The sequence below is a fragment of the Mauremys mutica genome, chromosome 2 (assembly GCF_020497125.1).
Source record: "Mauremys mutica isolate MM-2020 ecotype Southern chromosome 2, ASM2049712v1, whole genome shotgun sequence".
NCBI lineage: Eukaryota > Metazoa > Chordata > Testudines > Geoemydidae > Mauremys > Mauremys mutica.
In genome coordinates this window covers 237478742-237504133 of record NC_059073.1, presented here as the reverse complement: position 1 = coordinate 237504133, position 25392 = coordinate 237478742, and the positions used below count along the sequence as shown (strand labels likewise).

At 47.0% G+C, this 25392-nt stretch overlaps 1 protein-coding gene across 1 annotated transcript in view; it reads left to right on the top strand.

Moving 5' to 3' along the window:
• The window catches only part of LOC123363996 (ATP-dependent translocase ABCB1-like), a 71969-nt gene that overhangs the window by 13319 nt on the left and 33258 nt on the right, over positions 1-25392 (top strand). The window contains exons 2-11 of the mRNA XM_045005677.1: positions 1913-2031; positions 3705-3789; positions 3880-3928; positions 6939-7092; positions 8849-8927; positions 9130-9321; positions 12012-12183; positions 13240-13364; positions 16789-16966; positions 21873-21986. Coding sequence (XP_044861612.1) covers positions 1953-2031; positions 3705-3789; positions 3880-3928; positions 6939-7092; positions 8849-8927; positions 9130-9321; positions 12012-12183; positions 13240-13364; positions 16789-16966; positions 21873-21986 — 1227 coding nt within the window. The 5' untranslated portion in view covers positions 1913-1952. The remainder of the gene's footprint in view (positions 1-1912; positions 2032-3704; positions 3790-3879; positions 3929-6938; positions 7093-8848; positions 8928-9129; positions 9322-12011; positions 12184-13239; positions 13365-16788; positions 16967-21872; positions 21987-25392) is intronic.

Below are 25392 nucleotides of genomic sequence, written 5' to 3'. Positions count from 1 at the left end.
GTGGGGGAAGAGAGAGTGGGTTTTTGGGGCATGTTTTGTAAGTTCAGACAGCAGGAGACCCACTCCCCCGGCCCACAGCATTCCACAGTAATGGTTACTTTGTCTCAGAGCAGATAAGCATGCCAGCTGTCAGAAACAGAGCTTTGAAAGGGCATATCTGCATTCCTGCAGTGATTCCAAAACAATGACAAGAGTGGCTACTTGAGTTAAGGGGATTATGGGACATTTCCTGAGGCCGATTAGAGCGTAATAATGCAACACCCCGTTCACACTGGTGCTGCAGTGCTCCAGCAGGGCACTTACTGAGGTGAAGTACCAGGAGCGCTCTAGCTGCGGAGTCAGAGCGCTCTCCGTGCCTTGCCAGTGTGAACAGGTAGGGAGCTACGGCACGCGTGGCTGCTTTAATGCGCTCTAACTCACAAGTGTAGCCAAGCCCTTAGAGTTATATGGGCTGTTGGGTTGTAATTTTGCACCATAAAGGCACATTGCATCTGCGGAAGGATTTTCATCTACCTGGATCATCAAGACCTGCACTGCCAATTCTCAGTATAATAAAGTGTGTTTCTAACAGCATCTCCTTACAGGCCTGCAACCTGTCTCCACATGCACCACCTGAGACATGGGGGACAGACAGAACTGGGAGTAGGGGTAGGAAAAGACACTTTTGTTTAGAAACATTGAGAGAGTGTGTGGTCACGTGACCTGGTGTGCCTCTTGGCAGAGCCTTTAGTAATTACAAAACATTATTGATCTCTAATCATTTTAATCATTTAATATTTTCACTGATTGTCTATTTCTCTTTGGTCAAGTCCTTACATAAAGTTTATAGTTACTGTTTTTAATGTGTTTGCTTGTGTGAGTTTGAATTATTTGTTAGTTCAAGTGCTGTAGCCACAGCCTTAGTGTAGTTATCCCTGGTCTCACTGGAAACACCACCAAGTAGCTTGATCCTTTAGCATGCCAGGAGGGAGAGGCAGGCACCTACCATCAGCACAGCGAACTGAGCCCAGGGTGACAAACTTTGGAACTGTCCAAAAACGGTGAGGTACCCCTCTCCTGTTTGCACTGCAGTCACGTACTAAGCCAGCACTGACAGGGGGGTTACATCTCTACTTTGTTAAATAACTTTTGCTCGTTTTCACTATAAATGTGTCTAAGTGTCGTCTGTTAAGCAAAGAGGTGATCTGAGCTGGAACTGGTAAGCTGGGGTGTGCTGTTCCTTTCCAAACAGCAAATCTGTAAATACTGTGAGTTTGCAGTGGAGCAGGGGCTTCACACTCCAGGGAGATGCTCAGGGAGCTCCGGGGTTAGAATGTGCCCATCGCTAACCTGTAAAGAGACAGCAGGGCCTGCCTAGGCCTAGAGGGGAGTGCTTGTGTTGCCTGTGGCCACTGGAGTTGGGGAGCTGACCCCCATCGGGCACAGACGAGGCTTTCTCGTGCTAAGGGCAGGTGGCCACAGCCCTGGGTACCCCCAGGAAGCAGGCCACATTGTTGTCCTAATTTTTAAAAATGAACATAGTTCTTTAGAAAAGTAATTTACCCTGATGTTAAATAGGATATCTCCATTTATTTATTTATCTCCTAGAACTGGAAGGGACCTTAAAAGGTCATGGAGTCCAGCCCCCTCTCTTCACTAGGACCAAGTACTGATTTTGCCCCAGATCCCTAAGTGCCCCTCTCAAGGACTGAATTTACAACACTGGGTTCAGCAGGCCAATGCTCAAACCACTGAGCTATCCCTCCCCCCCTCCCTCTCTGAAAAGTAGTATGTAATGATAAATATTTTTTTCTTCCCTAGGAAAAGTTGTTGAAAGGAAAGGAAACAAACAATTAATAAACAAACATAAACATATCTTAATGTGAACTCTTTGAATGGCTATTGTCTCTGTGCTGTTTTCTTGTGTCTGCAGATTTGACCCCAAGTGATTTACTTCTGCAAGTCTAAGAACCATGCAACAGAATAACACCATGAAGGATGATTTCATAAATTACACAGAAAAGGAACCACCTAATCCTAGCAAGTTTTTTGGTTAGTTGTTTCTTCCTTTGAATGTTAGCCTAGTTGTTGGATGTACTCCATTGCCACAAAACTAAGCCACATTTTGAATCTTGCCTGGTAGCCATGAGGGATTTCTATGGAAAAACAGATCAGCCCTCACGTTGTCCTCCACAAATCATGCTACTTTGGCTATTAAGCTTTCTTCTGTGGTGTCTTTACCCAGCGAGTATGGGCCCTTCTTGGGGATCTGTGTGGAGGAAACAGCATTCAGAAAATATTCGTAGCTAGCACTGAATACATGTATTCTCTTTTAACTTAATCACAGCACTGGCTGGGCATAGCTCTGTGTGGACTTTCTACCAACTTAAGTGACCCTGGTGTGCCTAGTAAGGCACTCTAGTTTGAAAATAACTATGGCTCCCATCCTGTGAGCATTTATGCACATGAGTAGTCCCATTGAGTCACAATGTGGCCGCTCACATGCCGAAAGTTATTTACATGCATCAGCAATGGGGCCTAAGTGTGCAAATGCTCCACTATGTCAGTCAGGAGCCAGTTAACTGCATTTGAATTGTTCTATAATCAAAACAAACATAATCATGTCCTGTAAGTCTCTACAAAGGTGTTCTAAAAACTAGTGATGGAAAACACAGTAGTTATAGTTCAGGTTGAGATAGGATAGACAGCTGGTGTGATCTGACCATCTTTTATCCAGTAGTTCAGTCACCTCACTATTCTGTTCTGATTCCTCTGCCTGTTTCTTTCATCCACTTGTTGTTTCTCATTATATTCCTTGATTATAAACTCTTTTGGGCAGAGATCACCTTTTTTTGCTAAGGTAATAAAGGTAATAATAGGAGATATACCAATCTCCTAGAACTGGAAGGGACCTTGAAAGGTCATCAAGTCCAGCCCCCTGCCTTCACTAGCAGGACCAATTTTTGCCCTAGATCCCTAAGTGGCCTCCTCAAGGATTGAACTCACAACCCTGGGTTTAGCAGGCCAATGCTCAAACCACTGAGCTATCCCTTCCCCCTTCTGTTTGTACAGCCATAGCACAGTAGGGTTGAGGCCCGTAGGTACTACTGAAATACCAACAAATAATAAGATGCCTGTTCCACTCTAAGGCTCCAATCCTGCAAAGACAATGGCCTGGTCTACACCTAAAAGTTAGGTCCACCTAGCTACATTTCTCAGAGGTGTGAAAAATTCATACCCTTGAGAGACATAGGTAAGCCGGCCTAAGCCCCAATATAGACAACATTAGGTTGACAGAAGAACTCTTCCAGCAACGTAGCAGGTAGATTCACTAATCCCTTCCACCATTGTAGTAAGTGTATATGCTACAGAGAGCATAGCTGCAGCTGTGCCACTGCAGCACTTCTAGTGTAGACACACACTTAGGCATTCCCTCAGTTTTTGCAAGACTGAGGCCCAAGTTAATTTTTAATGATTAGCTTAAAATTAGTTTTTGGGCAGAAAATGATGTTTGTTCTCAACTTGGATGTGATTTTGGGGGAGGAAAAAATTGAAAGTGATTGAACTGTTTCAAGAGCATGAGAAAAATGTAGTTTTCCTGCTTTAAAAAAAATCAACCGTTTTGGTGCTCCGATAATTCAGAAAGGGATTTAATGTGCTTCATAAGAAGCTGACTTAAAAGACCTTACTATTTGTGAAAGCAAAACCTACTTTCCCCTCCACAGAATCTGCAAGTAATGGCTATGACAATCCTGCTTTCCAACATGATGAAAAACCTGAGAAAAATGACGAGTTAAAGAACAAGAAAAAGTAGGGATTCCTCGATATTAATACGCTGTTAAATTTCTTGCCCTGCCTTTCAAGAAAGAGTCTGGATTAATTTTGCATTAATCCCTTTAGAAAGAAAAATGAGGAGTCAAAGGAAAAGATGGTTGGCATTTTGAAATTGGTTAGTGCATAGTTTATTGGTTTGATTTATATTTCTCATTGTTCCTTTTCTTTGCCTGTTGTATGTTATGGTAACAGACTAATATGCAACCACAATACTGCATTTCAAACGAGAAGAAAGAGGTCTGTGCAAAACATAGTATTGCCGCACAGCCATTTTTGTGCATTGATCTCAGGCTCCCCTCTTTAAAAATACGGCCTGGTGAGCAAAGTTCCCCCCACGCTAACTGCCAGTGCTTGACGATGTTTCAGCACTAGCACCATGATGGAGTGAAATTCACCCATGTTAAGGACTGAAGTGAAGCATGTGCGGTAAGTAGGGCCTTGCCCTGGCTCTCTCAACTGGAGATAATTTTACCATTCATGCACAGTGTCTCATGAATTATCCAGGGAAACAAGTGCCCTGTTTTTCTTAAATGTGATAACTGCTACGTACCCGTTTCTATTGGTAGGCAGAAGCCAAATGTTTGCCAACTACCTGTTCTTGTTTACCTTTTCAATGTAAATATAGGATGTAGTAGAATATACACAGGGAGGCAGTGAGTTGTACAGGTGATGTTATCACTTTGTGAAAAATGTAAAATACATTTTTTTTCTGCAGATTAGGGGATTCATAGTGATGAGCTGCTAAAATCTTAACAACCGGTTCCCCATAAAAAGTTCTGATTTAAGGGATGTGCCACAGTATGTATTTTTTGTACCAATAGGGTTACCATACGTCCCTATTTTCCCGGGATAAATTTTTAAAATTTACCACCCAGACAGCGATTTAAGAACCTAAAAGCCTGACATCTCTGGGAAAATACAGATGTATGTTACCCCGACCTAAAGTTTTTTTTAAAAAAAGATGGGCCTGAACTAGAAATGAGCTCCATTTTATATGTGTGGGTCCCCGCCACTCCCTGGGGGTGTGCTAAGGCGACCAGATGTCCCGATTTTATAGGGACAGTCTCAATTTTTGGGTCTTTTTCTTATATAGGCTCCTATTACCCTTCACCTCCGTCCCGATTTTTCACACTTGCTGTCTGGTCACCCTAGGGTGTGCACATGTGTGGGTCCCAGCTGCTCCTTGCCCCCCCTCATTGAAGCAGGTGTGCAAGGTTATTGCCTTGAGAACTGCAGGGCACCAGTGGACATGGGGCTGCCTGCAGACAGGGGCATGGGGCAGGGCTAGCTGGAGGCAGGGAGTGTGACACGGGCTGGCTGCAACAGGAACTGGCAGTGGGCAGGTGGTGCAGATAGGCTGTGGCGGGGAAAGGGGCTGTGGCAGAGGTCAGGACGGTGGCAGGGGCTGTGCACAGGCTGGCTGCAGACAGGGACTGGGGCAAGGGGGTGGCAGGGACGGTGGGCAAGGGCTGGTTGTGGGCAGGCGGGGTGGCAGGGGCTGTGGCAGGGAGCAGGGGGGCGGCAGATGCTGTGGCAGGGGGCAGGAAGGATGGCTGTGGCAGGGGGGGCTGGGGCAGAGGGCAGGAGGGATGGCTGTGGCGGGGGGTAGGGGCTGTGGCAGGGAGCAGGGGGGCGGCAGATGCTGTGGCAGGGAGCAGGAGGGATGGCTGTGGCGGGGGGGCAGGGGCTGTGGCAGGAGGCAGGAGGGATGGCTGTGGCAGGGACTGCAGCAGGGGGCAGGGGGCCGGCAGGGGCTGTGGCGGGGGGGCAGGGGCTGGGGGGTGGCAGGGGGGCAGGGGCTGTGGCAGGGGCTGGGGGGCTGTGGCAGGGGGGTGGCAGATGCTGGGGAAGGGGGGCTGTGGCGGGGGGGCGGGGCGCAGGGGGGCCAGGGGCTGTGGCGGGGGGGCAGGGGCGGGGGGGTGGCTGTGGCAGGGGGCAGGGGCTGTGGCAGGGGCAGGAGGGAGGGCTGGGGTGGGGGGCGGGGGGGGGGGGGGCAGGGGGCAGGAGGGATGGCTGTGGCTGGGGGGTGGCTGTGGCGGGGGGGCAGGGGCGGGGGGATGGCAGGGGGGCAGGGGCTGTGGCAGGGGCAGGAGGGATGGCTGTGGCGGGGGGCAGGGGCGGGGGGGGCAGGGGGCAGGAGGGATGGCAGGGGCGGGGGGGGGCAGGGGGCAGGAGGGATGGCTGTGGCGGGGGGGCAGGGGCGGGGGGGCAGGGGGCAGGAGGGATGGCTGTGGCGGGGGGGGCAGGGGGCAGGAGGGATGGCTGTGGCTGGGGGGTGGCTGTGGTGGGGGGCAGGGGCTGGGGGGGCAGGGGGCAGGAGGGATGGCTGTGGCTGGGGGGTGGCTGGGGTGGGAGGCAGGGGCGGGGGGGCAGGGGCCAGGAGGGATGGCTGTGGCTGGGGGGTGGCTGTGGCGGGGGGCAGGGGCTGTGGCGGGGGAGCAGGGGCTGGGGGGGGCAGGGGGCAGGAGGGATGGCAGGGGCGGGGGGGGCAGGGGGGATGGCTGTGGCTGGGGGGTGGCTGTGGCGGGGGAGCAGGGGGGGGCAGGGGCTGGGGGGGGCTGGTACTCACACAGGGGGGAGCGGCTGGGAGCAGCCCCAGCAGCAGGACGCAGCCGGGAACCCACCAGGCAGCAGCAGGAGCCCCAGGGCCAGAGCTCCAAGGAGCAGCAGCTGCACCAGGGCCAGGAGGCAGCCCACATGGCTCCCTCAGAGCAGCGCACCGCCCCCCCGGCGGCCGGGAGGAGGAATTACAGGCTTCCCGGCCAGTGCCCATCAAAGCTTCCCTCACAGGGAAGCCAGTTTACAAGCGGTTCTAAAACCGCTTCTAAATTTAACAACCGGCTCCAGCTCATCCCTGGATTCATATTGCCATCCTGCCAACATGTCCTAAGTCCCTCAGTAAAAACTGGCTTAACTGTGTGTAAGCTTTTTTCAAAGTGCATCCCAAGTGTTTTGTTTGCCTTTACAGTATCTAATTCATTGCTCCATAAAGTGTTTTGGGATACCCAATTGCAAATCGTGCTATGTAAAAACACATCCTATTGTTTGTGTCTTAGTAAGATATTGTCACAATTATGTGAATTTGTCAACCTTCAATTAATACCTTTTTCTTTATATTCATGTAGTTTGCGTATGCCGATTGGCTGGATATCATTTTGATGATAATAGGCTTGATTGCAGCTGTTGCAAATGGAACAGGGCTGCCACTTACTATCGTTGTCATTGGAGAGATGACAAACAGCTTTGAGATGATTGGCCAAGCAGGAAATATGTCTTCAGGTAAATAAAGTTTGTTCAACTTCTGAAAATATTTGTTAGGGTCTCCTATTTACTGGATTGACAGAGGTTCAGGATGGAGTGCGGGTGTGGTGTTAAAAGCCATGAAGAGCAGAGTGAATTCTGAGCAGTCTTTCCTTTTTATCCTGCTGTATAGTACAGTAGCAAACTAGGCAGTTGATAAATTACATTTGGTAACTGTAAAACGATTTACTACTTTCTATAGCTTATAGTTAATGCATGGAATTCACTGTCCCAGGAAGTCACCAAATCAAGTTCTGTGATTGGATTTTTAAAACAACAAAATAGGACCATTAATACGAATTTGCCACTATATGTTCTAAACTTATGAGAAGGGCAATCATAACTTACCCTAAAATATATGTGCTGACACCTGGAAGGGATCTCCTATTTGTCCCAGGTCTGAACAGTTTTGCACATTCGGTTAGGTGCATTATTAGTGAAATTTACCTTTTTGCAGAAAGCCAGCAAAAGGCTGAGCCACCACTTGGACCCATTTGGGCCCAGTTTTGAGGCTTGGGTGGAACCTAAGTGGTGCATAAAAGTCGGCCTTATGGTGTCTGCTTGGATGAATTTTGCCTTGTGCGAGGTAGAAGGGAGAGTTATCAACTCCTGAAAAATCAGATTTTGGCCACTGTTGGAATCAGAAGGTCAGATCAGATGAAGGTATGACCTGACCAATGCCCATTGACTTAGTGAGCTAAATCCATGACATCACTCTACAGCAAGGGTCTCAAACTCAAATGACCACAAGGGCCACATGAGGACTAGTACATTGACCCGAGGGCCACATTACTGACACCTCCCCCACACTGCCCTCGGCCCCGCCCCCACTCCACCCCTTCCATGAGACCCCGGCTCTTCCCACCCCTTCCCTGCCCACACTCCAACCCCTTCCCCAAAATCCCCACCCCAACTCCACCCAGGGGAGGGTTTGACAGGGGCTCAGGGCACGGAGTTGGGGTGTGGGATTCAGGAGGGATGAGGGGTGTGGCAGAGGGTCAGGGCAGGGGATCGGAGTGTGGCAGGGAGCTCAAGGCAGTGGGTTGGGATGTCGGGTGCAGGAGGGGTGAAGGGTGCGGTGGGGGTCAGGGCAGGGGATCGGAGTGCAGGAGGGCTGCCTGCCTGCTTGCCTGCCCTGCCCCACACTGCTGCACTCCGTGAAGTGACCGGAACATGGGAGAGCAAGGGCACAGGGGTGTGTGTTGCTGTTGCTTCAGACACTGCCCCCAGCATCTCCCATTGGCTGGGAATGGGGAACCGCAGCCAATGGGAGCTGCTGGGGGCAGTGCCTGAAGCAACATCAACACACACCCCTGTGTCTCTCTTCCCCACGTTCTTTCTGCTTCCCGGAAAGGTACGGGGGAAGGGCAGGGAGCCTGCCCTGCCCCCAGTGCGCGCCGGGCCACAGCGACTCTAGGTAAGCACTGGGGAAGGGTGGGACGGGGGTGGCGAGGATCTCGCGGGCTGTAGAAAATAACCTTGCGGGCCACATGCTGCCTGTGGGCTGCGTGTTTGAGACCCTCTGCTCTACAGTAACCCTCTGAGAGTTGACTCAGAAGTTTGCCCTGTTTGATCCTCCATTGGAAGGATGATGGCCACCATGAAAGTTATAAATCTACAGAGCTGTTGCAGGGAGTGTAGTGTCATACAAAAAACCCATAAGATTATGGCCTAAAACTACCATGGTTTGTTTTATACCTGTTCTAATAAAACTGAATATTTTTCTTTGTTACAGTTAATCTTTCAGCTGTGACGAATAGTAGCTCTACTTGTCCAGCAATGCCAGGTTTGGATATAGAAGCTGAAATGACCAGGTAAGAACCTCTGCAATTATTTTCATAAAAATAGCACAGTGTAGTTTCTATATTTCTGTATTTTTTTGTCCATTAGACTGTAAGCCAAATTTGGCTCTCAATTACATCCCATTGGCTTCAGCAGGGTTGAACGTGACCTGATGCATCTAACTGATCTTGCAAGATGCAATTGACATTATGGACTTTTACTGTTTTACTACAGGTTTGCCTTCTACTATGTGGGTATTGGCTTTGCTGTAGTGATACTGAGCACCATCCAAGTCTGGACATTTTTGACCTCAGCTGCAAGACAGACAGCAAGAATCCGACAAAAGTTTTTTTTCGCCATACTTCACCAGGAGATGGCTTGGTTTGACACCAGCCAGATTAGAACATTGAACACCCAACTGACGGAGTGAGACGGCTCTATTTATCTATGCACCAGAAACATGAGCCAAAAAGAAGTCTGATGTTTACCTTTATGGAATTAGCTACAGGGAATATCCAGGAAACCTTTTTAACTAAGACCCAAAATATCACTGCTATCTGAGCGAGAGATTTGTTATCATTCTTCACTTCATTTTCAGGGTTTCAGTGACATTTCCATTGCGAGAGCGTATGCTGTGCAATGCAATATCTTACTCCTCTGACATTGGCTTGGTAGTGTCTATGAGCTATTTTGCAAACTACTGTAGATAAGCAGCTCTGCTGTCTCCATCTAGTTTACAAAGTCTGAAAACCCTGACATTGTATGAAATGAAACTGCACTGATAGTTATGGGCAATATGTTATCATTTTGAATCTGATCCAAAACTAATTAAAATCCTTAGGAATCTTTGGATCAGGTCCCTTGTGCAGGGATTCAGAGGAAGGTATGATCAGGGTATGCAGAGTTTCTCCAGATTTAATTTTTGCAGGGAGGGATATGCCCAGTTTTCGTAAGATGTGAATCCTGAAGGGAATGAGAGAGGTTTGAATTTCACCAACCTAGCTCCTACATATATAAATATCAAGAGAAAATTAGTGTGACACACAATGGTTTTCCAAATCATAATTTACTAACACTGTGCTTTTTACTGTATAGAATGCAAAATGGAGATATTCCTTGCCTCAAAGATCTTAAAATCTAATAACAAAATTGAGGAAGATAGGATACATAGGGGAACTTGGAGGAAAAAGTAATGTAAAGGTTTTGGGGGTGATTTTCAGGGCTGCCCGGGGTGGGGGCAAGTGGGGCAATTTGCCCCAGGCCTCGGAGGGGCCTTCACAAGAATATAGTATTCTATGGTATTGCAACTTTTTTTTAATGGAAGGGGCCCCTGAAGTTGCTTTGCCCCAGGCCTCCTGAATCGTCTGGGCGGTCCTGGTGATTTTTTATTTTTGTATGGATTATTCCTTTTGGCTATTGCATAAATAAATTGGGTCATGTGTGAATGAGCAGGGGTAGCAATGGCAGAAGTCTGTCTAGAGGTTACATCACAGAAAATGAGTTGTGATCTGCTAGTTCCTAGCCCCACAAAGAGCCATTACTGCTGTTCAGTATCCACGTCCAGAATTCCTACTACCCAATGATTTGAACTCTTAGGGTACATCTACACTACGGGATTATTCCGATTTTACATAAACTGGTTTTGTAAAACAGATTGTATAAAGTCGAGTGCATGTGGCCACACTAAGCACATTAATTCGTTGGTGTGCGTCCATGTACCGAGGCTAGTGTCGATTTCCAGAGCATTGCACTGTGGGTAGCTATCCCATAGTTCCCGCAGTCTCCTCTGCCCATTGGAATTCTGGGTTGAGATCCCAATGCAAAAACAGTGTCGTGGGTGATTCTGGGTAAATGTCATCACTCAATCCTTCCTCCGGGAAAGCAACTGCAGCCAATCATTTCATGCCCTTTTTCCCTGGATTGCCCTGGCAGACGCCATAGCATGGCAATCATGGAGCCTGTTTTGCGTTTTGTCACTGTCACTGTATGTGTACTGGATGCTTCTGACAGACGCGGTACTGCACTGCTACACAGCAGCATTCATTTGCCTTTGCAAGATAGCAGAGATGGTTACCAGTCATATTGTACCGTCTACCATGCCATTGTAAATTGGCGATGAGATGATGGTTATCAGTCGTTCTGTACCGTCTCCTGCTATCATGGGTGCTCCTCGCTGAGGTCGGCCGGAGGCACATAGGCAAAAATGCAGTAGACATAGGGTGACATTGAAAAAAGGCTAGAAACAACTTTTTCCCCTTTTCTTTTGGGGAGGGGTGAAGGGTGTAAATTACCGACATACATCCTGAAACACCCGGGAAAATGTTTTTGACCCTTCAGGCACTTGGAGCCCAGCCAAGAATGCAAATGCTTTTCGGAGACTGCGGGGACTGTGGGATAGCTGGAGTCCTCAGTACCCCCTCCCTCCCTCCATAAGCGTCCATTTGATTCTTTGGCTTTCCGTTACGCTTATCACGCAGCACTGTGCTGAGTCCCTGCTGTGGCCTCTGTCTATCATAGCCTGGAGATTTTTTCAAATGCTTTGTCATTTTGTCTTCTGGAACGGAGCTCTGATAGAACAGATTTGTCTCCCCATACAGCGATCAGATCCAGTATCTCCCGTAGAGTCCATGCTGGAGCTCTTTTTGGATTTGGGACTGCATCGCCACCCGTGCTGATCAGAGCTCCATGCTGGGCAAACAGGAAATGAAATTCAAAAGTTTGTGGGGCTTTTCCTGTCTACCTGGCCAGTGCATCCAAGTTCAGATGGCTTTCCAGAGCGGTCACAATGGTGTACTGTGGGATAGCTCCTGGAGGCCAATACCGTTGATTTGTGGCCACACTAACCCTAATCCGACACGGCAATACCGATTTCAGCGCTACTCCTCTTGTCGGGGAGGAGTACAGAAACCGGTTTAAAGAGCCCTTTATATTGATATAAAGGGCCTCATTGTGTGGACGGGTGCATGGTTAAATCCGTATAACGCTGCTAAATTCGGTTTAAACGCGTAGTGTAGACCAGGCCTTAAACTTCTGACAAGCTTCTCTCCAGCAAAACAGAAAAATGTGTGAGGAGGAGGCATTCATCGAAGTTAACAAATCTCTTTTTTAATTAACAGTGACATTAACACCATCCACGAAGGCATCGGAGACAAGTTCTGTATATCTGTACAATTCCTTGCCACGTTTCTCACAGGGATTGTTATAGGATTCATCTACGGGTGGAAAATGACTTTGGTGATGTTGTCAGTTAGCCCTCTCCTTACTGCAGCAGCAGCAATTGGATCAATCGTAAGTGTTGGGGAAAAGCAAATAATGTGTTTTTAGAGAGAGAATTCTTGAGAGGGAGTGAACCCCAAAGCAACATGACCTCAAAGTTTGGAGAGCATGGAGATTTGATAGCTGCTTTCAACTACCTGAAAGGGGGTTCCAAAGAGGATGGATCTAGACTGTTCTCAGTGGTAGAAGATGACAGAACAAGGAGTAATGGTCTCAAGTTGCAGAGGGGGAGGTTTAGGTTGGACATTAGGAAAAACTTTTTCACTACTAGAGTGGTGAAGCACTGGAATGGGTTATCTAGGGAGGTGGTGGAATCTCCTTCCTTAGAGGTTTTTAAGGTCAGGCTTGACACGGCCCTGGCTGGAATGATTTAGTTGGGTTTGGTCCTGCTTTGAGCGGGGGGTTGGACTAGATGACCTCCTGAGGTCCCTTCCGACCCTGAGATTCTATGATTCTATAAGAGCAGCCCTTCTGCTCCACTGGCTCCTGCCTCAAAATTTGCAGAGCTCTGTCTACACTGAGCATCAGCGGGCAGGCATTATTAGCATGCCATGGAGGCCTGGACTGCGTCCAGTCACCACCACTCACCACATGGGAAAAGGATGATCTGCATCTATCAATTGTGACCACATTAGTAGATATTGCTTGTAATGTTTCCATCTTTAGATTGTATTTTGTTTTCTCTCCCCTTTTCCCCACCCAAGCACTGAAAATGGTGGAGGAAGAAACAGGACTGTGACCTGTAATTAAGATAGCTAAGTTATTTACATGGCCTCCATTACTGTAGTTTCTGAGTGCCACACAAGCTTCATCATGTTTAGCCTCAAACACCATGCAAGATAGGGAATTCTCATGTTACACATGGAGAAGTGAAAAACGGAGAAAAATTACTTATCCAAAGTTGCCCAGGAAAACTGTGTTGGAGTGGGGACTTGAACCCAGGTCTCCTTAATTCTAGGCTCTTTCGCTAAGTGCTTGATCACTCTTTGTATCAGTACATAATTTACACCACTTAAATAGATTTCCATAAAATACTTTCCCCTTCCCCCCACCCTCCCAATTTTCCAGTTCCTGGCATCATTCACTACAAAAGAGCTGACTGCTTATGCTAGAGCAGGAGCTGTGGCGGAAGAAATTTTGACTTCTATCAGAACAGTCGTTGCTTTCAATGGACAGATGAAGGCATTAACAAAGTGAGTTTTTTTAACTAATAATTGATTGTACATAATATCTGGGAAAGTGATGTGCTTATTTAAAAAAAAAATCGAAGATGATCTGTCAGTTTATCCCCCAGACAGCTGAAAAGTTCAAATGAAGATAAATATGAGCATATGGAAGGAGATGTTTTCTGTCACTCATGAATATTTGCAATCACTCAATTGACCTACATTATGGAGGGACATTGTAAGGCCCAATTTCCCTCTGACACTAACCTGAAGTTGAATTTGGAAGCTGAAGCTATAGAAAATGCAATCTTCTCTAAGGCTCCAGTCCAACAAAGCATTTCTGCAAATACTTTAAGCACACGCACACTCCTACTGAAATCATCGATTAAAGTGTTTACGGCTAAGTTCATGCTTTACTGGATCATGAGCTTAGGTAAGATTCCCTATCACTTTCCTATGTCATCGACTTCAAGGGGGCTACCCACATGCTTAAAGTTAAGTACATGCTTAGTGCTTTGCAAATAATCCTCCTCTTGCTCTAATCTGAACAGCACCAATGATATCTGAGCAGTTTATGTGGAAAAAATTAATTGCACATCATTTTAGGATCCCTTCACTACTGCGTAAACTGTGCCATTCATTTTGGGCCTTCCCACTTTTGGTCAGGGCATTTTTGTACATAATGTATGTGTCGAGAGGTTCCTACAAAGCTGCTCAGCCTGTTATTGAACAATAAAATGATATGCATGTCCTCCTGAAACGTTCTGAGAACATTGCTGGGCTGAACGGTGCTTTCTGTAATGCCCTTCAGAAGCTAAAGGGGATTAGATAGCTAATGAGTGAACAGAAGCTGTTGTTGATTGATGGAAAACCGTAATTCATCAATTCCAGCCCCCTGCACTGAGGCAGGGTCAAGTATAGCTAGGCCATCTCTGATAGGTGTTTGTCTAACCAGTTCTGAAAAACCTCCAATCATGGGGATTCCATAACCTTCCTCGGTAACACATTCCAGTACTTAACTATCCTAATAGTTAGGCAGATTTTCCTAATATCTAACCTAAACCTCCCTTGCTGCAGATTACCCTGATTATTTCTTGTCCTGTCTTCTGTGGATATGGAGAACAACCGATCACCATCCTCTCTGTAACGCTCCTTAGCATATTTGAAGACTGTTAGCCAGGTCCCTGCTTAGTCTTCAGTTTCCAAGATCAACATGCCCAGTTCTTTTAACCTTTCTTCAGGTTTTCTAAACGTTTTATCATTTTTGTTGGTCTCTTCTAGACTTTCTCTAGTTTGTCCACACCTTTCCTAAACCGATACACTACTCTGGCAGAGGCCTCACCAAAGACAAGTAGAGTGGAACAATTGCCTCCCATGTCTTTAATACGATACTCCCCTGAGAGCACCCAGAATATTATCTTTTTCACAACTATATCATGTTGTTGGTTCATATTCAATTTGTGATGTACTTGAATTTCGAAATCCTCGTCTGCAGTACTACTGCTTAACCAGTTATTCCCCATTTTGTATTTGTGCATTTGATTTTTCCTTCCCAAGTGTAGTACTTTGCAGTTGTCTTTATTGACGTTCATGTTGTTGATTTCAGGCCAATTTTTTCAATATTACATAAGAATGGCCGTATTGGGTCAGACCAATGGTCCATCTAGTCCAGAATCCTGTCTTCTGACAGTGTCCAGTGCCAGATACTTCAGATTAAATCAACAGAACAGGGCAATTTTGAGTGATCCATCCCGTCATCCAGTCCCAGATTCTGGCACTCAGATGTTTAGGGGCATCCACAGCATAGGGTTCCACCCCTGACCATCTTGGCAAATAGCCATTGATGGACCTAGCCTCCATGAGCTCATTTAATTCTTTTTTGACCCAGTTATACTTTTGGCCTGGCAATGAGTTGTTGACTACATTATGTGAAGAAGTACTTCATTTTGTAAGTTTTAAACCTACTACCTATTAATTTCATTGGGTGACCCCTGGTTCTTATGTTACATGAAGGGGTAAATAAGAGTTTCCTATTCACTTTCTCTTCATTCATTTTCTAGACCTCTATCATATTGTCTCTTAGTCATCTCTTTTCTAAGATGAACAGTCCAGTCTTTTTCATTTCTCCTCAGGTAGAAGTTGTTCCAAACCCCTAATAATTTTGTTGCCCTTCTCTGTACCTTTTCTAATTCTAATATATCTTATTTGAGATGGAGCAACCAGAACTGCACACATTATCTGAGGTGTGGGCATACCATGGATTTACACAGTGGCATTATGATATTTTCTGTCTTATTAGCTATCCCTTTCCTAATGGTTCCTAACATTCTGTTAGCTTTTTTGACAGCTGCTGCACATTGAGGAAATGTTTTCGGAGAATTGTCCATGATGTCTACAAGATCTTTCTTAAGTGGTAGCAGTTAAATTAGACCTTATCATTTTTATGTATAGTTGGGATTGTTTTCCAATGTGCATTACTTTGCATTTTTCAACATTAAATTTCATCTGCCATTTTGTTTCCCAGTCACCCAGTTTTGTAAGATGTCTTTGTAGCTCTTTGCAGTCAGCTCTGGACTTAACTATGTTGAATAAATTGTGTCATCTGCAATTTTTGCTACCTCATTGTTCACCCTCTTTTTCATATAATTTATGAAAATGTGAACAGCACACGTCTCTGTACAGATCCTGGGGGGACCCTACTATTTATCTTTCCCTGCTGTGAAAACTAACCATTTATTCCTATCCTTTGTTTCCTATCACTCTTAGCCCATGTCCAGGGCCGCCCGGGGGGGCAAGTGGGGCAATTTGCCCCAGGCCCCCAGGAGAGTTTTTCGGGGCCCCTGGAGCGGGGTCCTTCACTTGCTCTGGGGGCCCCGGAAAACACTCACAGGGCCCAAGCCCCTGGGGCTTCTTCCGCTCCGGGTCTTTGGCTGCAATTCGGCGATGGGGGGTCCTTCGCCCCGGGACCCCTCATCGCTGAAGACCCCAGCCCCCTGAATCCTCTGGGTGGCCCTGCCCATGTCGTTGCTTAAGAGCCTTTGGTGGGGACCTTATCAAAGGCTTTCTGAAAGTCCAAGTACACTATATCAACTGGCTCACCCTTGTCCACACGCTTGCTGAAACTCTCAAAGAATTTTAATAGATTGCTGAGGCACAATTTCCATTTACAAAAGCTGTGTTCACTGTTCCCCAACATATCATGTTTATCTGTGTGCCTGATAATTCACTCAGAGCAGCCACATTCAGTGAAGTTACACCAGAAGACAGATCTACCGTTGACAGTTATTGGGCCAGATCCTCTTTTGATGTAAAATCAATGAAGCTGTGTTGATTCACACCATCTAAGAATCTAGATAATTGATTTTTATGGCAGAAAACCCTGGAAGCATGAAAGGAAGCTTGGGAACCAAATGTCATCTGGGTAAATTTAACATTTATCATCTGTTTTCAGATATGATGTTAACCTGGAGAATGCTAGGAAAGCTGGGGTCAAAAAATCCATTACCACCTACACATCTTTTGGTTTCACAGAGTTTATTTTCTTTGGAGCCTTTGCTCTTGCATTTTGGTACGGAACCAAACTCACAGTGGAGGAGAAAGAGAATTATGACATTGGACGTGTGGTAATTGTAAGTACAGCACAATATAGTCCTATTAGCTGAGGCAAACTTTTTTAAAATGGTCTATAAATTAAAGAAAATGCTTTGTTGTTTAAGTACTGCATCAAAAGATCTGTAATTTCTACTCGGGCACAAAGTACCCATCAGACTAAATGTTAAAATATGTTTAATATAAATCAAAAGAGATATTTAAGACCTCAAAGTTCCAAAACAAATATCTCATTTGGTCACTGTCATGCTGTCTGGAGTGGTTCACGACCATGAGTGCCTACCTCAGGGCAGGCTGCCAGAAAACAGGGCCGACACCCCAAACTGGTGGTCTATAATTAGATTTCACCAACCCAGTAACAAATGTGAATTCCTCGATCACTATACCAGGCTTACCGTGGAGTCACGGACAGACTCTCCAGTCTATCTTGCCACACAGACAAACCTGACTTCATGATAAAAAGTATCAGAGGGGTAGCCGTGTTAGTCTGGTTCTGTAAAAGCAGCAAAGAATCCTGTGGCACCTTATAGACTAACAGACGTTTTGCAGCATGAGCTTTCGTGGGTGAATACCCACTTCTTCGGATGCAAGTGGTGGAAATTTCCTGGGGCAGGTATATATAAGCAAGCAAGAAGCAAGCTAGAGATAACGAGGTTAGATCAATCAGGGAGGAGGAGGTCCTGTTCTAGCAGTTGAAGTGTGAAAACCAAGGGAGGAGAAACTGGTTCTGTAATTGGCAAGCCATTCACAGACTTTGTTTAGTCCTGAGCTGATGGTGTCAAATTTGCAGATGAACTGGAGCTCAGCAGTTTCTCTTTGAAGTCTGGTCCTAAAGTTTTTTTTGCTGCAGGATGGCCACCTTAAGATCTGCTATTGTGTGTCCAGGGAGGTTGAAGTGTTCTCCTACAGGTTTTTGTATATTGCCATTCCTAATGTCTGATTTGTGTCCATTTATCCTTTTCCTTAGAGACTGTCCAGTTTGGCCGATGTACATAGCAGAGGGGCATTGCTGGCATATGATGGCATATATTACATTTGTGGATGTGCAGGTGAATGAACCGGTGATGGTGTGGCTGATCTGGTTAGGTCCTGTGATGGTGTTGCTGGTGTAGATATGTGGGCAGAGTTGGCATCGAGGTTTGTTGCATGGATTGGTTCCTGAGCTAGAGTTACTATGGTGCGGTGTGCAGTTGCTGGTGAGAATATGCTTCAGGTTGGCAGGTTGTCTGTGGGCGAGGACTGGCCTGCCACCCAAGGCCTGTGAAAGTGTGGGATCATTGTCCAGGATGGGTTGTAGATCCCTGATGATGCGTTGTAGGGGTTTTAGCTGGGGACTGTATGTGAGGGCCAGTGGAGTCCTGTTGGTTTCTTTCTTGGGTTTGTCTTCCAGTAGGAGGCTTCTGGGTACACGTCTGGCTCTGTTGATCTGTTTCCTTATTTCCTCATGTGGGTACTGTAGTCTTGAGAATGCTTGGTGGAGATTTTCTAGGTGTTGCTCTCTGTCTGCGGGGTTAGAGCAGATACGGTTGTACCTCAGTGCTTGGCTGTAGACAATGGATCTTGTGGTGTGTCCGGGATGGAAGCTGGAGGCATGAAGGTAGGCATAGCGGTCGGTAGGTTTTCGGTATAGGGTGGTGGTGATGTGACCATCACTTATTTGCACCGTGGTGTCTAGGAAGTGGACCTCCCGTGTAGATTGGTCCAGGCTGAGGTTGATGGAGGGGTGGAAGCTGTTGAAATCATGGTGGAATTTTTCCAGAGTCTCCTTCCCATGGGTCCAGATGATGATGTCATCGATGTAGCGTAGGTAGAGAAGGGGCGTGAGTGGACGGGAGCTGAGGAAGCGTTGTTCCAGGTCGGCCATAAAAATATTGGCATATTGTGGGGCCATGCGGGTGCCCATAGCGGTGCCACTGATCTGGAGATATATATTGTCAGCAAATTTGAAATAGTTGTGTGTGAGGATAAAGGCACAGAGCTCAGCAACCAGTTGTGCTGTGGCATCATCAGGGATACTGTTCCTGACAGCTTGAATTCCATCTGTGTGTGGGATGTTTGTGTAGAGAGCCTCTACATCCATGGTGGCCAGGATGGTGTTTTCTGGAAGGTCACCAATGCATTGTAGTTTCCTCAGGAAATCAGTGGTGTCACGGAGATAGCTGGGAGTGCTGGTAGCATAGGGTCTGAGTAGAGTGTCTACATATCCAGACAGTCCTTCAGTGAGAGTGCCAATGCCCGAGATGATGGGGCGTCCAGGATTTCCGGGTTTGTGGATCTTGGGTAGTAGATAGAATAACCCTGGTCGGGGCTCCAAGGGTATGTTGATTTGTTCTGGTGTTAGTGTAGGGAGTGTCCTGAGTAGATGGTGCAGTTTCTTAGTGTATTCCTCAGTGGGATCTGAGGGAAGTAGCCTGTACAACTGGTTGCTGAGCTCTGTGGCTTTATCCTCACACACAACTATTTCAAATTTGCTGACAATCTCTAGCTTGCTTCTTGCTTGCTTATATATACCTGCCCCAGGAAATTTCCACTACTTGCATCCGAAGAAGTGGGTATTCACCCACGAAAGCTCATGCTGCAAAACGTCTGTTAGTCTATAAGGTGCCACAGGATTCTTTGCTGCTTCATGATAAAAGGTCATTTACACCAAAAATCACACCACATTCAGGTTGCTTCCAGTCCCAGAGACTAATCACTTACCCCAGAACAATTGGTATTCTAGATTTTATACCAAAGACAATGCTGGTAGACAATTCTGCAGTAAACTAACTGAAGGTTTATTAACTAAGAAAAGGTAATAAGAGTTATTGAGAGATTAAAGAAGATAAAGTATATGTGCAGATGAGTCAGACTATAATTCCAAATGGTAGCAGAGTTGTAGTGTTCTGCCAGTTTCCCAAAAGTCTCTCAGGGCTACCCAGAATAATTCAGGGAATCTCCATCTCCATGTTCATCCATTCTGCCCTGTAAGAATCCAAACAGTGCAGAGATGAAGGATTTTTCCCTGAATCCATACTCATAGTTTTCTTCCCACAGAAAACAAGCTGACAGGGTCAGTACCCCTGTGGGCTTTTCCTTTGATGGCAGAGAGTGAGGAATACATTTGGAGTCTTCGACCCTCGATCATCACACACAATGACCACTTGCTTTGAAATTAACACTTTTCTGTTAAAGTTCTTCATTTGCATTCCACAAGGCTTCTTTCTCATTTGCAGGACTAGCTCTAGCTTTTTTGCCGCCCCAGGCAAAAAAAAAAAAAAAAAAGGCAGCCGGACTGCTGAAGCAAAAAACCCCCCAAAACCCGGCAGCCGCAGGGAGCTCATGGAGGGCGGTCAAGGCGGCTCGCAGGGGCGTGAAGGGCAGCACCCGCCCGCTCCCTCCGCCCGTGGGCAGGCAGGTGCTGCAGCCCGCTCGCAGCTGGGTGAGAGGAGCTCCCCCCTCCAGCCTTGGGGTGCCTCTCCCGGCCGGGCAGGCTCCGAGGGGACCGACACAGGCAGTGCTGGCTGGGGTCTGCGACCTCCACGCGGGGCCGGCAATGCAGTGGGGCTCGGCACAGTGCAAACGGCGCTGGGATCAGTGGGGCTCGCCCCTCCGCTGCCCACTGGGCCGCTGCAGAACCCTCCTTCCCTCCCTCCAGTGCCCGCCGGGCTGCCGCAGAACCGTCCCTCCACTGCCCACTGGGCTGCCGCCGAACCCTCCTTCCTTCCGGTGCCCAGGGGCTGCAGGAGGTGGTGGCTCAGCCGCTCCTTTAAAGGCCGCTCAGCCAGGCCGGGCTCAGAGCGGTGCGGGAGGCGGAGGCCAGTGCAGGCGGCGGGGAGTGGCGCGTCCGGGGGAGCAGCGGGGATCGCTAGCGGCACGATGGCAGCACGATGAGCAGCGGGGATCGCTAGTTCCTGTCCCCACCCCGGGCCAGGGGCCGTGTCCCTGCAGGGCTGGGCTGGCTGCCCCAAGATTGGCCGGAATGCCGTCCCTTACAATGTGCCGCCCCAGGCATGTGCTTTCTCGTCTGGTGCCTGGAGCTGGCCCTGCTCATTTGATGGGTTATTTACTGACAGGGCAAACACTATGTGAATGTTTGCTACAGCTTTATAACAGGATCCAGATAAGTGAAAACAATGCATTAGTTAAAACAATGGATGAACATCCCATTAGTTTTCATGAAGTTTAAACACCAAATACATTCTTATACATTTAACAATCACTTTGATCTATAATAATACACAAGTGATTTGGCCTGGCGTTCAGCTATACATCTGTAATCACTGAGTGAGGTCTGGGGCTTTGGCATGAGCTGGCACCTGGTCTGCCAGTGTCACAGCCATGTGACCATCTTTCATTTTTTTTTAAATCCCTGCAAGGGATTATTATACTTTACCAAAACTTTTAGATTATTTTTCCTTTGGAAAGGAATAAGGCCCTGATCCTGCAAAGACTTAGGTATGTGTGTTATGCTCTGTGAGTAGCCCCATTGACCTCTGATGAGAACTTAACGTCAGTGGAACTAGTCACAAGGCATAATGTAAAAGATGAGCTTTGAAGGACTGGGGCCTCAGGAAACTGTGGATTAACTCTCTTTGAGGACGCTGAGGTTTTTAATATTGCAAAGAGATGGAGAGATGTCTAATTTCACTATTTATTCTCTTAATGGGAGTTAATGAAAGCAGCAGCAACAAAAAAAAGCTAATCCAACTGTTAAAGGGCATGTGGCTGCACACAATAGCTACATTCACCACGTCCTGTGTCAAATCCAGCGAAAGAATAAAAACTGGGTGAGCTGGAAAAATGCAACCTGAAATCGTAGTTTTGATTATTTTTTTTTTCTGGAAAAGCTTTTACAGAACCACCAGGATTATCATGACATTTAGCACTAAGGAAACTGCAGATCTGGACCCACTGTACACTAGCTCCTGTTTTTGTTCCCTGTAGGTATTACTCTCTGTGGTCCGTAGCACATTCTTTCTCGGACAGGGCTCCCTACACTTCGAGAGTGTTGCCAGTGCTCGAGGTGCTGCCTATGAGGTGTACAAGGTCATCAGTAAGGTACTTAATGTCACTTTTCTAGCAGTCTGAAATTTCTGATTTATTTCTTGAAAAATCCAAAAGGAGGATGAACTCCATAGACTCAGACCACTGAAAACAAAAGTAAGACGACATTTCTCTTCATATTAAGGAGACACGAGCCTTAACCAAAGCCCTAAATGAGCTTATTGCAAACTTGGGGGAAATTGAGATCTATAGCTCAACTTTACAGATTGGGGCCCTCTTTCCTGTTAGGTTTGTCACTCCCTCATTCATTTATTTTTTAGAGTAGGTGGTGAAGAGCTAAGTGAAATGACATTGCTCTTTAAAACACAAGTATATGGAGTGGACATGATTTCAGTTCAACTGCTTTTGATTTGGAGATTAACAGTGCTGTTGAAAGCTCTGGTAATACTGTTGCTGGGGAAGAGGGATGCCACACTTTCAGTAACTAACTCTTAGAATTTTGTACAGCAGTTTGTTATATATCTGCAGTCTCAGGTTCATATTAGGTTAGAACAAAGGGCTGAGTTTTGTCCTCTGTTATGGCCATAAATGCTGATGGGTGTCAGTGAGGTTGTGTGGATATAACAAAGGGCAGAATTTTGCCCAGAGAAACTAAATTAAGGGTGATCAAACTCTGTGTAACCACCTCTGGAGTTGGTTGTTCCTGACCTATTACATTAAGCAAGTCTTTAGGGGATTCGCCCTGGACTACAGCAACAATGGCTATAGAGACTCGGGACTCTGTGTCCCAGATTGCCTAGAGTCCTGGATGGAGATAAAACAAGCTAGAAGCTACTACCAGAACCAATCAGAAACCAGAACTCAGAGAACAGGGTTTTGTTTTGTTTTTCGTTTTGCTGGTCTTGGAGTGGAGCAGAGAGAGCCTAGGAGGGCCCCTTTAAACTTCCCATTCCTACTCAAAGAGAAGATTTGAACTCTGCTGGTGGTTACTGGGTCATTGAAAAATGTCAGTCCAACAGAGATCAGCAACATGGGAAGTGGAGGAGCAATTCCAGGTCAGGCTATATAGCGCCAGTAATAAATCCCCATTTTGTTTATTTTGCTTCTGCATTTTAAGCCAACCAACAATTGCAGGCTGCATCAGTCCTCCAAGAGCTGATTCTCAACCCACATTCTGCCTAGGCAGATGCTGGGAGGGAGCTAAGGGATTTGGGCCCATTGTAAATGTTGGGAGATGGATGATTTAAGGTATACTTGATGTTTTATTATTCTAGTTGCTCCTGTTCTTTCCTTGTCCCCATCCCAAAATGCTTTGCAAGATATACACAAGTATTGCATTTCACTGATATGCAGAATCCTCTTGGGTGAAATACAGCAACCGTTGATCAGTTAAACTGCTATGTAGTGTTGCAGTGCTTCTTTTACTGTCCTAAACAACTTATCCATCAAAAGCCACAACTGTGGCCTGGTCTACACTACGCGTTTAAACCGGTTTTAGGAGCGTTAAACCGATTTAACGCCACACCCGTCCACACTAAGAGGCCCTTTATATTGATATAAAGGGCTCTTTAAACTGGTTTCTGTACTCCTCCCTAATAAGAGGAGTAGCGCTAGTATCGGTATTACCATATCGGATTAGGGTTAGTGTGGCCGCAGATCGACGGTATTGGCCTCCGGGTGGTATCCCACAGTGCACCACTGACCGCTCTGGACAGCAATCTGAACTCGGATGCAGTGGCCAGGTAGACAGGAAAAGCCCCGCGAACTTTTGAATATTTCCTGTTTGCCCAGCGTGGAGCTCCGATCAGCACGTGTGGCGAGGCAGTTAAAAATCAAAATAAAGAAAGAGCTCCAGCATGGACCATGCGGATGTGATTGCTGTAAGGGCAGGCAAATCTGTTCTATCAGCGCTCCGTTACAGAAGACAAAATTCAAAATCATTTTTAAAAAATCTCCAGACAGACGCCATAGCAGGGACTCAGCTCACTGCTGCGTGACAAGCGTAACGGAAAGCCAAAGAATCAAATGGACGCTCATGGCCTGGAGGACTCAAGCTATCCCACAGTTCTTGCAGTCTCCGAAAAGTATTTGCATTCTTGGCTGAGCTCCAAATGCTTCTAGGGTCAAACACAGTGTCCGCGGTGGGTCAGGGCATAGCTCGGCAATTTACGCACCCCCCCACACACCCACCCCCAGAAGTGAAAGGGAAAACAATCCTCTCTTGACTCTTTTACATGTCACCCTATCTTTACTGAATGCTGCAGATAGACACGATGCTGCAGCACTCAACACCAACATCCTTGCTCCCCCCCGCCATGGGTGGCTGATGGTACAATAAGACTGATACCCATCGTCATCATCAGCCTATTGGCACATGGGGCAGTGCAAAAGGACTGGTAACCATGCCGACTAGCATCAGTTAGGTCGATCAAGGGTGCCTGCCCCTAATTTTTCCTGGTAGATGGTGCAATATGGCTGGTAACCGTCTTCATCATAGCAACAGGGGGCTGAGCTCCATCAGCCCCCACCCTTCATGTGTAAAGAAAAGATTCAGTTGCCCCTGGACTAGCAGTGGGATGCTTGGCTCCTCTCCTACACACTGCTTAATGTCCTGTCTGGACTATCATAGCAGCTGGAGGCTGCCTTCCACTCATTTCTCACTAACAAGTCACTGTGTCATTACACAAGTGGGGGGACAATGCTATGGTAGCCCAGGAAGGCTGGGGGAAGAACAGAATGAACAGGTGGGGTTGTTGCAGGAGCACCCCCTGTGAATAGCATACAGCTCATAATTTCTGCAGGATCTGACACAGAGCAGCTGTGCTCTCTGGTTATGATATACAGTGGTTCTCTAGTACACTTGCCCATATTCTAGGCAGGACTGATTCTATTTTTAGATACCAAAAAGGAGGGATTGACTCAGGGAGTCATTTCCAATTTTGGCTTTTGCGCCCCTGGCTAAGAGCAGCCAGGGGCACTTATGACAGCAACAGATGGTGCAGTGCAAAAGGAGTGGTAGCCACGATCATCTTATTACCAATTTATGGTATGGTAGATGGTGCAGTATGGCTGGTAACCATCTCTGCTGTCATGCAAAAGCAAAAGCATGCTGCTGTGTAGCGCTGCTGAATCGCCTCTGTGAGCGGCATATAGTACACATACGGTGACAGTCACAAAAGGAAAAACAGGCTCCATGATTGCCATGCAATGGCATCTGCCAGGGCAATCCAGGTTAAAAAGGCACGAAATGCTTGTCTGCCGTTGCTTTCCCAGCGGAAGGAGTGACTGACGACATTTACCCAGAACCATCCGCGACAATGATTTTTGCCCCATCAGGCACTGGGATCTCAACCCGGAAATTCCAAGGGGCGGGGGAGGCTGCGGGAACTATGGGATAGCTACGGAATAGCTACCCACAGTGCAATGCTCCAGAAATCGACTCTAGCTTCGGACCGTGGAC